Source organism: Watersipora subatra, chromosome 2, assembly GCF_963576615.1.
Source record: "Watersipora subatra chromosome 2, tzWatSuba1.1, whole genome shotgun sequence".
NCBI classification, from domain to species: domain Eukaryota; kingdom Metazoa; phylum Bryozoa; class Gymnolaemata; order Cheilostomatida; family Watersiporidae; genus Watersipora; species Watersipora subatra.
The window spans coordinates 3,010,744-3,023,558 of record NC_088709.1 but is presented as its reverse complement, the minus strand read 5'-3'; the positions used below and the strand labels follow the sequence as shown (position 1 = coordinate 3,023,558).

The following is a 12,815-nucleotide window of genomic DNA, read 5'->3' as shown; positions in this document are numbered from 1 at the left end:
AATCTTGTTCTTGCAAAGAACTTTTACAAGAATGCATTTTATTTTTCAAAAGTCATTCTACAGCTCCAAACATTTATTGATAGATGCCTTAGCCACCCACATATAGCAATAAAAGCAAACGTATTGTATAAAACTACGGAAGAGCTACATGTAAACAACTAGATTTTATGTTAGAGCTAGCTAATAAAGTGATAATTTATACGCAATAAAAAGGCGTGTTTATCGTACCCTAATTTATATGCTTGAGACGATTGATATGTAAAACATGGAATGCAAAGATGTAGCCCACCATATCATAATAATAATAATCATAATAATAATATTGTCTGCCAGATCATAATAAGCCTTGCTGTAGCCCACCATATCATCTTACAGAGATACCTGACTGACATAACATAGACTCGGTAAACTTTAAATTGACGTAACTCATTATTCTTTGTTTCTGTATGTTGGCTATTTTACATTTTGTTTTTAAATGTAACCCCTAGTTTCTCCACTTAACTGGCTTGAAATGTTTAGTTTTTGCATCATTTTTACTTTTGTTTTCTTCCTATGATAACTACTAGACTGCTAGACGGATTACTAACTACTAACTATTGACTAGTGACTACTAACTATTGACAACTACTTATTGACTAGTAATTACTGACTACTAACTGTTGACTAGTAGCTACTAAGCATTGACTAGTAACTACTGACTACTAACTATTGACTAAAGCAAAACAACAAAATATTTTTACTATAAAAAAGCGGTACTACCAGTTCATCGTCAATCTGTATTAAGGGGGTCAAGGTTAGAATAAAAGATAACATTCAACAATACTTCAACTCGGTGACATTCAGATTGATGGATCGACGTAACACTTGTACCAATCGATCGCCTTTTCGCCTTCAAGTATTTATGAACGATTGCACAGCTACTTATTCTCTGTTTTGTCGACACGTCTGACGGACAATCTGACAAACTAGAATGTCTTGGAAGTTGTATAATAGATATAACGGATACACATGTCGCGTTTTCTCTCTCGCAAGTGTGGCATAACAGATCAACATCCAAATCGAATTTGAGAACTCGTCTGACTTTACATTATTCGTTATACAGGATTTTTTACGTAGTACGGAGCAAAAACTTCACATATTTTTTTACGTTATTTGGAATTTACGTTATAGGAGCGTCTAGTGTACTTGCACAGGTTTTTTTGGGACACACGTACTTCGTGATAAGGAAGGTATGAATCCCTGTCTTACTTAAACTCTGTAGAACAACCATGTGAAGGATAATGATATGCTTATGTACTGATTTGATATGTACTGCAGTTTGGGGAACCTTTACTCTTCTTTTGTTGCAAATTAATTGGCATATTTAGTCAATATTTGTTCAAATTCTACGTCATTCATAGAATTTGTATGCAAGGTATTTTGCATTGGAACTATACTCATCATCTACATATAATATGAATTTTGTTGTAAGTTCTGGTTGCGAAGAAAAAATTATTTTTAATTAAAAATAGTGTGATGAATACACGCATGCTGTGCTAAACCTGCTGTTATGGAATAGATCTAGAGTTGCTGTAAGACTTGTCAGGCGAAGGCAACCCTACAGTGTGAACATTACTTCTGAGGACATAGACGGCAGCATTCGAGTGGTGTCCGCGATGATCCAGCATTAATTTGTTGGAATGCATGTTTTACTGGCGTTTAACCTCGGCACCCTTTCCGTCTGGTTTTCAATCACTTCATAATGACTGAAAGCTGATTGGTTTATGCCTGATCAGCCGGTTGTTAATAAGCTAGAGGTAGTTAGGTTTGTGAAGGCACTAAATTGGTCTGCTAAACAAACACTAAACAAAGTTTATTGTTTGTTTAGCAAGGCACTAAACTAGTCTGCTGACAGTTATGTTCTACAGTAGAAGGCATCATAGAAATGGTACTCAAAATTCTACACTAAATTATTGAGAGAAGTAGTGGTAGTGGTTTGGTCCATAAAATTGTTTTGTACAAAGCTATGTTGCAAGATTTTTTCAATAATAGCCTAATAGAACAGCTGATAGCAATAAGCTTATAACCCTAGACCAATAGGTTTGCTTTTAAAAATCATAAGCTAGCCTAAAGGGGTGGTCACACGAGCGCCGAACCGAACTAAATGACGCAAAACGACGTCGCTGTCAGCTGTAAAAATTTCGGCCGAAGACATTTCTGGCCGAAACGAACCATTTCGGTCCTGCTCGAAATTTCGTGGCCGAACCCTTCCTCTTATTGGCTGGTTAAAGTTCTAGCGAGCACGCGTCACATTTCTCCTTACGTGCGTGTGAGCAAAGTTAAAAAAGAAATGGGACGATTCTTTTATTTCGTTAAATAAACAACATTAAGCAATTTACGACAAGGCTCACTCGGACTTCTGATTGTGTTGCATAAATGTAAGATGTTGCACTTAAGTTTTGCATAAATGTAAGAGAATGGTTGTGATTTTCTTTCGTGTAGAATATAAGTAATGTGTCATATTCATCCTGATGAAGTATCGTTGACTGATTTATTTATGTAAAACCACAGTACTATGATAAAGACTGTTTTTGTTTGTTATGTACTCAGCATAGAAAAACATTCATATGTTAATAAAAAAATATAATTATGTTGATGGGAAGGGTTAGCAAAATCTTTGTATCGAGTGATTTATTTTGAGCAGCTGAACGATCTTCTGATAAATCTGCTGTGTAATTATAATTTATAATTGTTCCTCAAAGTTTTTTGTTTACAAAAGAAATATTTAACTCAAATACATAAGAAGTACCCATGAAACAGTGTCCTGTCTCTATACATATGGTATCTAGGAAGCGAAGTGACTTCAGATGCCGTGTGACATGTGCCACGAACCGAACCAGCCTCCGAACCGATCCTACGTCGGTTCGTTGCTCGTGTGACCACGTCTTAAGGCTATTTGAATGAAAATAGTCACAGCAATAACTGAAAAATATGTTTTTGTTGAAAACAGCTGTGAGCTGTCAGCTTCTGGTCAGCTCTTCAACCCAGTATTAATGGTTTGCCAGTGGTTTGCTTTTTATACATGAAATTGTTGTAGCAGTTCATTTTAGGATTTGTAAAACTCATAAACACCCCCTCAGTATTTTATACCAGCCGTTTGTTTTCCGATTAGGGCCTTTCACAGTTAGCAAGATTGTGGGTTATGGTTTGTAAATGTGATAATGTGAAACATCTTATGACTCAATGAACTACTTTGAACTTAGGACAACTGAATGGAAGGCAGTGACTACGAAGAAAATAAACAGAAGTTTAGTTAATCCCGTCTGAGAAGCCAACAAATATTTGCTGTAGCACTTGAACCAGACAGTCGGGTCATTACTTGTTTTGTTTGTGTGAGCTTCAGTACTTGATAGATGAGACAGTTTCAATAGTAGCAGGTTGTTCAGCATCATCAGGATTTTCATTTTCAGTTGCAAGCATATTTTTTGCAATTCATATTTTTAAATGAGTACGGATCATAAATTTCACTAAAAATATTTCACTACCGCATAGATCGGTTGTGATATAAGTTTGTTTGGAGAGCGCTCAGTCTACTCATGATGTGACCCTGACGCTAGTTGGCACTGGTTAATGTTGAAGCACAGCAACATATGAAAGAAATGCAGGTGTCAGACTGCATCAATGTCAATGCAGGCACGAAGCATTTTACTGAGGCCTATATAATCAACAGTATTATATTTGATGGGGACAGACAAGCCTCCTGTAGTCTGGCCACCCTTCGGATCGCGTGTCTCATGAATTCTTTCTTCTACTAATTAGTCTTTCTTCATTAACATAATTCTTATTAAGCAGATTCCAGCTAGTTTAACTGAACGCATGTATTAGCGCATGAAGAGTTTTATACTCTTCTCTATTATCATTGTCACAAAAAATGCTTGGTGTAAGGCAACTATCAGAAACAATGAATGCCATATGTTATACATTTCTTTGGGTATATCGTCACATATTTGCTCGAAATAGACATCGTCTGCTGAGAAGTGTATATGCTAAGGCAATTTTGTGTAGAGGCTCTCAACATATTGCTGTAAGACAACATATGTAATACATACCCTAGGACACTTATATTTCGCTAGTATTTAGTTTCGTGAGTAGCACACAGAGTAAAACTTCGCTGCAACTTGTAAGATGTACTTACAAGTTGCAATCTTACTTCACAACCAAAACTGTATAACCCTTTCACTGCCATAAACGCATTTATGCGTTTTCTAGGGGCCATTGCCATAAACGCATTTTTGGACTTTCTCAGCAATTGCGTGGTAACCTGATTTTATTATTCGTTGACCCCATAACCCACGGTCTTAAAGAGTTTTATGAAATTGACTGTGTTGTCCAAAGATTTCTCTATAAAATCAGCCTAAAACAACGAAGCAATTTTAAACTTTTGTTTGAGAATTTCTAATCTAAAAACCAACCTTTTTCTGTGAGTTCGTTAACTACCACCTGCGGAGTCATAAAACAGGTAATTAGTTGTTGATGACATTATAGCCAATTAAGATTTAAATTTTCGTGATTATACAGATAATTAAAGTAGCAGCACTGTCTCTGACAGTGGTGAGAGTAATAGTTTTGTAAGAGTAAGGAACATTGTGGAGGATCGGTTTAGCTTCGGATCGATCGTAGCTTCACATAGCTTTATCATCGCGCATACATTGAATTTTTGCATAGCATTATTGGTTAAAATGTTGGCAAAATAAAATATGTAACAAAAACGTTCTAGATGAAGATTGAACTTGAAAAAATACTGTATACATATCATGAAGCATTATCGGCAATTTCGGTAAAATGGCTGGCACTAGGCCGATAGCGAATTGGTACATGGTTGGCAGTGAAAGAGATAATGTGGTTGGACCTGATGAGGGTTGATATTGTTTTTGGTTGGTAATAAAATTCATCACTACAATAATTATTCTTCAATTTTATGACTTCACCTACCAGACTTTCATCTTCATCAGTTACAAATTCAGTGACTAAACTGATATCATCTTAATTTGTTTTGCCATGCTGCTCAGTCAGTGTATTAGCTATAATAAGTTTACCAGAAAATTCCCATTGAGCCCAACCACAGACGAAAATTGCCTGCATTTCTAATATGACGATTTTATTGTCGATATCAGTGAACAAAGCTATTTAACTGTGCATAACTGTTGTTATGATAGTTTAGTTTCGCTCATGAAATTTTCGCGAGAGGATGACACCGCGAAAATGCGAAAGTTAGATGATGCGAATACATAAGGTTCCTAGGGTATACGGAAACACAGTTCAGTAAGACAACATACGTAATACATATACATGTACATATGGAAACAAAGTTCAGTAAAACTACATATAAAGAACTAAATTGTTAAGTCAACCCACAAACAATCGATCAAAAGTAGTTGCCTATAGCTGATTTCCTTTTTGTTGAGTTGTTTTAATGTTTAGCAAAGTATTGCCTTTTTTCACCACTACTACCACTCACACTGGTTTTGCTGATATATAATTTAATACTAAAAAGAAAAATTGATATTACTAGAACACTGTCATACCCAACTATGAAGTCTGGTTCAAAACTCAAAAGTCCTTAAACTAGATACAGGGTTGTATCCAATTACCTTCCGGATCCGGTTTAGTGAATCAGACTGTTGCGAGTAAAATAGCTGTATTTTATTGTATCGTGTCCAAACACCAACTCCCCTTCATAAAATTCAGGCCTATTTTATATACATACAACCAATTGCTGGTAAAACTTGCCCGGACACGGAGAAACAAACTAAAGGCCGTGTCGACCATAGTCCGTGTTCGGGTAACAATGACATTTTCGTTAGTTAAATATAAAAATATATACAGTATTCATATAATTTCTTGAGTACAATTTAAATATAATTCTTATACTACTGTTAATACACAAACAAAACTTAACATAAATGAAACAATAAGAATGAAAGTGTTATCGTGTGTTCTTTTAGTTGCTGTACTTCTTTGTAGATCGGTGGCTATCGGTTTCCTTACACATTTCATTACAATCTTAAGTAAGACCTATTCAATAGATGGTAAAAGTATACACGTACAAAGCAATGTATTTATAATCATTATTATCAATCAAGCTCAAAATTTTTAGAAATATATCGCTTTGCTATTTTAGAGCAGTTTGTGTCACTTTTGTTTACAAAAAATACATGCATATTGCTATTAAAACGTTGTAATTAAATCGTTTTCACCGGGAGGAAATTCAATTTAAAAAGAGGTTTATCAATTTCATATAACAAGTGCGCTAGCCCTTGTGTAGTGAAATCATCACCAAATGCTCATTATTTTACTGTCTCGTGTCTCGAGTCTTGTCTCGAACTTAAAAAACCTGTGTCGTTCCACCTCTACTTTTGGGTAAAAATTTAGAACATCTACTAATCAGGTCTGACATAGATCCTATCTGCTTATTTAGTTTATTGATGTGTGTATCCCATATCAGGTGACTGTCCAAATGAATTGGTAAGAAGTTGATTGAAGATGTCTCTTTCAACTCTGATAGTAATATGTATATGAATATAATACTCAGTAATATGTATATGAAGGGCATAAAATTTGCAAAAAATATAAGCTTATGATTATATAAAACTTGATGTTATTACTATATTGTTGAATAGTTCGATGTTATTACCATATTGTTGAACAGCTCGGAAGGTGTCGGTGGTTGTTCTTGAAACCGAGCCTCATGGAGAATTTGTTGGATGCAGTAACAATGTGGTCGAGGCTAATTGTTTGTTAAGAGCACAGGTGTCATTTTGCGGGATATTGCCGAGGCCGAGCCGTAGTCTACACACACAAAAAACAACAAAGGTCTACGTAGTTATGAGCAAAAACTAAAGTATCCACCCAAATATCTCACCAATCCGATGAGCAGCACACACAAAAACTAAACCAATCGACAGAGCCACCCATCATGTCGAAATATTCCAAGTTTCAAGTCATGTCTTGCACAACTCACCTTATGGTTTCTCAAAACTTGTCCCAAAGTCCCTATTAATTTGAGACTGTCCAATTGCTGTTTTAGAAATGGTCGCCGCTAGCCTAACCTAACGTCCTGATTCAACATCTCACTAACTATCGGGGCATTGCTAAAAGAGGGAATCAAAAAGTTCAGGACCACTCAGCAATGCCCCGATAATTAGTGAGATATTGAATCAGGACGTTAGGTTAGGCTAGCGGTGACCATTTCTAAAACAGCAATCGGACAGTCTCAAATTAATAGGGACTTTGGGACAAGTTTTGAGAAACCATAAGGTGAGTTGTGCAAGACATGACTTGAAACTTGGAATATTTTGACATGATGGGTGGCTCTGTCGATTGGTTTAGTTTTTGTGTGTGCCGTTCATCGGATTGGTAACATATTTGGATGGATACTTTAGTTTTTACTCATAACTACGTGGACCTTTGTTGTTTTTTGTGTGTGTAGACTACGGCCCGGCTTCAGCAATATCCCGCTAAAGGACACCAGTAGTTAGGAGTTTGTGAAAAGCTGCTCAGCAATTATCTTGCCAGCATAATGAAACTCGTCTAATTTGGCTTGCCTGCTATTCTCTTTCACCTTAATCACAATATCAGTGGTAGTTTTTAGCGCTTTATCTGTAACTTCTCTGGCTTTTAGGCTTAATCTGTAACCGGCTCTGACCTCTTGCGCTTGAGCGACCGGGTTTCCTGAACCGGAGTTTCAGGTTTGGGCGCACTTTCATCATTGAATTCCTTTTGAATTATTCTTTTTAACGAAAAATTGAGTTGGATAAATGATCAAATGAAGGAATAGGATGAAACACATCAACGCTGTATTTTTATAGACCAACCTAACACAATAGATATAATCGGCAAGAATGATTTATATAGCGAATACAACTCAAGTAGATTCACAAAGGTGCTGTCTGACACCATCATGGCCCATATTTGTAATGTTCATCTAAAAAGCTCAACCAAGCAAAATATTTATATTTGCATCAAGTATTTTTTTCACTTCCTGTCATGTTTCCTATCAGTAGTGCTTGTGAACAGCAACCAGCGTCTTCCATATGTTATCAACAATTTAGGTCTGGTATTTGTCAGATACTACACAAACCTTACGTAAATTTCAACTACTTACTAAATGCCTCAGATGTGCCATCATCACGACACAAAAAAGTTTGGGCATTGCTTGGGCTATAGCCTGCTCGCATCAGCAGCCATCTTCTCTTCATCCGCCCCTCCCCTTAGATACCACCTCTTTATTGTCATCATTCATTAAGGCTTACATGGGTTTGTTCTTCTTCCTTGAAGCCTGGTTCCCATATCGATTGCGAGACCCTGGCCGGCCGTAATCTTGCCCAGCAAAACATTTGCGACGCTAGGATCAACGGCTTCTGTTCACATATAACTGCATTGCCAATAACCCGCATAAAAATGTTCACTCGCTATGCCGTTTCGATAATGGTGACCTTCACCTGTACAGTGCATTTTGCGAAAGTTTTGCCTGCGGCTTTTCACGAAATTTGAACAGTGCTAAGCTCGTGCGTTGACCGCTGGCAACTACCGGTGGTACTTGGCGGTACCCGGCGCGTAGGTTCACATTTCACCGCAATAGCCTGGGGTGCTGTGGCCGGCGCTTTGCGGCGTATATGGGAACCAGGCTTTACACTGATGGTGAGATCCAGTTTTGTTTTGCTCCCAGATTTTTTCTTTCCTATTCTTTTTTTAGGACCAACAGCTTTTCCAAAGGTTTTTGTTCATTATATATTTTTCAGCAAGAAGGTTGCTGATTCAGATTTCCAATAAATTGATGAGTGTCACCTATGGCATTGCGAGGCTGCTTGGTTAATAGCCTTCATAATTTTACTGCACTCCCTTCATTTACTTGAATTCATCATGTATTGGCTGGGCACATCTGTCCTATGCGTTGCACAGTTGCGCCATACGTACAGCTCTTCTGCAGAGAATTATAATTCCACTAACTAAATATAACCAAGCTGTAGAGTTGTGTCAAATTGGTGAATATAGCTGCAGTACCTAGATATCATGCAATAAATAGGTCCATTATCATGCTGACCTGTTGGACCTCTTAGTGAGCAGGGTATTATGACATAATGTCAAGTTGTGATCAATGCTAGATAACCGCTGCTTTGACATAGAGCCATGTGAGCTCCCTTGACACCTCAATGTTAAGCTTGGACTAGTCTTGGGGGGAGATGTTCTGCTGAGTTCGACACATCATAGCGTGACATCTGCCCAGTACTGTACGATTGTCATACCATCGCTCAATAACAACACAAGATGACTGATCTATGCTGTTAATTTTTGCTGACAGACAAATCTTCAGATGTGAAATCTTCTGCCGACATGATTACACCAGCCAATCAGCAGCCTTTTTTCGCTTCTTTCCTATGTTATTATGAGAACTCAATTTTGTAATTGTTAGCAAAACATCTCCCAAGTTTGATACAAAGATATTTATGTACACATATTTATTTACACATTCGAGTATTGTTTTCCTCGTGCTGAATATTTCAATAGGTCTCAAATTTTATAATACTTTAACATCTGCTCTTTAGGGAATATTTGAAAATAACCCAGTTAAAAAGTTTGCTTAACAGGTGATATCAGCCACTGTTAAGACAAGTTGTTAGGGAATACTGACCTAGGTGCAAACCATTCACTTTCGTTTCATCTCTTTCTTCAGATAGCGTTTACATGCGTACTGGAAGCATTTCTGAATAAAAGTTTTGCTTAAGTTTTAAGGACAGCCTCACATCTGTTTTTAAATTCATAAGAGTTTTGTTAACAGTTGTTGTTTCATCCTCCTGTTTGTCCCTCAATTAGCTGCCGTCTCTTTACAGAGGATGTGCACCAAGCGGGAGAGAGTGCGTCATGGATTGAAGGACTCGCCATTCTCGTGGCAGTAATTTTGGTTGTATTCGTGACGGCATTTAATGACTGGAAGAAGGAAAAGCAATTTAGGGGTCTACAGAATAAGATAGAGAGTGAGCACAAGTTCGCAGTCATCCGGCATGGCGTAGCCCAGGAGATACCCGTCGGTGACCTTGTTGTTGGAGATATTTGCCAAGTAAAGTATGGTGAGTACTAGATATACATATGTATATAAGTATATATAACTCAAAAATAGACATATTTCTATAAATATATAAATATACATGCACATAAATATATATACATATATCTATATACATTATATTTACTAGCAGTTATAAGTGTGAGAGCGGAATACAGCTCTCACACTCTATACATATGTAGAGCTATACACACAATTTGTATACACTATAAAAAGCTCTATATTCATTTCAAGATGAAATGCATTGTCTGTGTAACCAACGCATCTTTTTGAGACGAACACTTTGGCCCACATCAGTAAAGATAAAACTGACTCACCCATAATTGTCTGAAATAGTTGGTTATGATGAATGCAGCTAAATTATATTAATTTCCCATGCATGCTCAATAGGGGTTCACACATGCAACTATTCATACACGGACAAAGATAATTATTCTTACTAGTAACATATATACGAAAGCCACTAGTATAGAATTTGAATTATAGAATGTTTGTATTCACTAGTATAGATTGGAACTGTTTATAAGACATTTTAAATACTTTTTTAGTAACTGAATGTTTTTTCTTCTTATAGTTTAATTACTGTAGTAGAACTTGAAGTATTTTTGTAGTTGGTTGTTTTTATTGTTAACGAGTAGCAAAACATATTAACAATACAAAATATAGCATTACAAAGAGTGGAACAGACACTTACTATTACAAATCGCTGATGATCTACATGTATGTTCCGATACAATGATCCTGTCCATACTTCATTACCGTACTTTTCGGACTATTAGCCGCTACTTTTTTCTGATGATTTGAGCCATGCGGCTTATATAAGGTTGAGGCTATTCTGTGGCTTTTTCTTTCACCGCTAGGGTGCATTAACCAGAATCTCTGGTTAGTGCGCCTGTAGCGGTGAAAGAAAATACGAAACAATGCCTAACGGTACTGTTCCGTTAGGCACTAGGTTAAAAAGTGGCGGTTAATACGAAACAGTGCCGTTACGCACTGATCCGTTTTAAACCAGAAAGTTGCTGCCGTGTTAAAAAGCACCGTCCTCAGTTCTGCGGCCTATACAAAGGTGCGGTCTATGTATTGTTTTATTATCATTTTTTGGAAAATAAAGCAGATGCGGCTTATATAGGGTGCGGTTTATAGTCCGAAAAGTACAGTAATCGGACTGGAAAATCCAGCTAGGGCAACACGGCTTTCACACTACTTAGCGTAACTCTCATTAGTCAATCTTTTGGTCAACATGGCGGCGTCGTATATTAGCATTGGTATGTAGCATTGGTATGTATTTAGTTAATGCGTGTAGCCATACCTTTGACGTATAGCATTTCCCAATCATCTAAAAATCCAAGTTTAAATATATACCAACGCTTCATAGTGGGCAGTGATTACCAGAATTTTATTACAATAAGAGTACTAGCGGTAGCACCGCTACTACCTACTATAAATAAGAATATAACTTGGGGCTCATCAGGGTGTTACAGTAAGAAAACGATCATACTATGTGACACCGACATACCTGCGTTCAGGATAACAAAAATGTGTGCCGAGTCAAACAGTAGGCCTACTTACATGTAGTTACTTGCACCTGTTGCTGCATGGCAGTCCGGAGTAAGCCAGTTTTGGGGAGTAATGTTCTGGAACTACTGAATTCACCAGCAATCTGGCTAGTGGGCACACTAGTAATAAACCAGTTTTTGTGAGGAAAGCGTGGTATGCGTTGCTGCTCCTTAGTTCAAAAGGCGGTTTGGCGAACTAATCAGCGCCATATTCGTTTGTAAAAGGCTTCTGCTTCAGTTTCTATTGAAACTAATTTTATATTGACTTTGTATATTCAAATGTAACATGATTACTAAATAATTAATCAGCATATATTTACTTCTTGACAAAAGTAAAGAAGCTGACCTTCCGCCGTTTTGACATGTCTTCGTACTGTCTCTCATTTGAACCTATGCAAAGCATAGAGCGATTTATTCAAGAATGAGATGTGCCGATAGCAGTTCAGTTGTGTTCAAATCACTAGCAAGCAGTTGAATGTAGACCCTAGAAATGTTTTTGTTAAAATAAGTAATTGAACTTCCCTTAAAATTTATTCAAATCTCCAGTCTACCTCATCGCAGCCCACAAGCCGACTGAACCCCGAAATAAGCTGCCCAGTTTATCTACACGTATCCAGTTAACTCACTGGAAAAGCTGTTTTACAACTTTAACAGTATACGCAGTAGACGTCCCTATAGCGTAATCGTCCTTTTATGTAAACTCCACTGCATATTCACGTGGAGTGCATCATGAGGATTTGGAGTTGTGTACTCAGGTTGTATTACTGTTCGAATTATGTGTTTCTATGGGCATTCGCATGATGTGGATTGACTCCAGTGCCTTGTTGGAAAAAGGTAAGGAATTGTATGCTATAAGTTAATAATTAGCGACGCACGTGTTAGATCGTTAGGTGCAAATGTGTGAAACTCGATTGATTTGAAAAATTGAATAGCTGGCGCGGTATTTTAATGCGCATCATTCGCAAGTGCCGGTTTTCATTATTCGCAAGCATGATGAATTGATAAAGTTTTGCGAATCGCAAAACTCGCTTAGCTTGCGGATTCATGCCGTCTCCATGATGCGGCTAACTTGCGTATTGGCTCAAATTGCGAATGATGCACGTCATGGAAACATAGTGAGAAAGAATTTAGGTAGTTTTTGCTACGTATTACATTAG

The 12,815-nt window shown here is 37.2% G+C and overlaps 1 protein-coding gene across 1 annotated transcript in view; it reads left to right on the top strand.

The window, feature by feature from the left end:
- The window catches only part of LOC137386755 (plasma membrane calcium-transporting ATPase 2-like), a 96,330-nt gene that overhangs the window by 24,228 nt on the left and 59,287 nt on the right, over positions 1 to 12,815 (top strand). Inside the window, exon 4 of the mRNA XM_068072887.1 lies at positions 9,870 to 10,106. Within this exon, the coding sequence (XP_067928988.1) occupies positions 9,870 to 10,106 (237 nt within the window). The remainder of the gene's footprint in view (positions 1 to 9,869; positions 10,107 to 12,815) is intronic.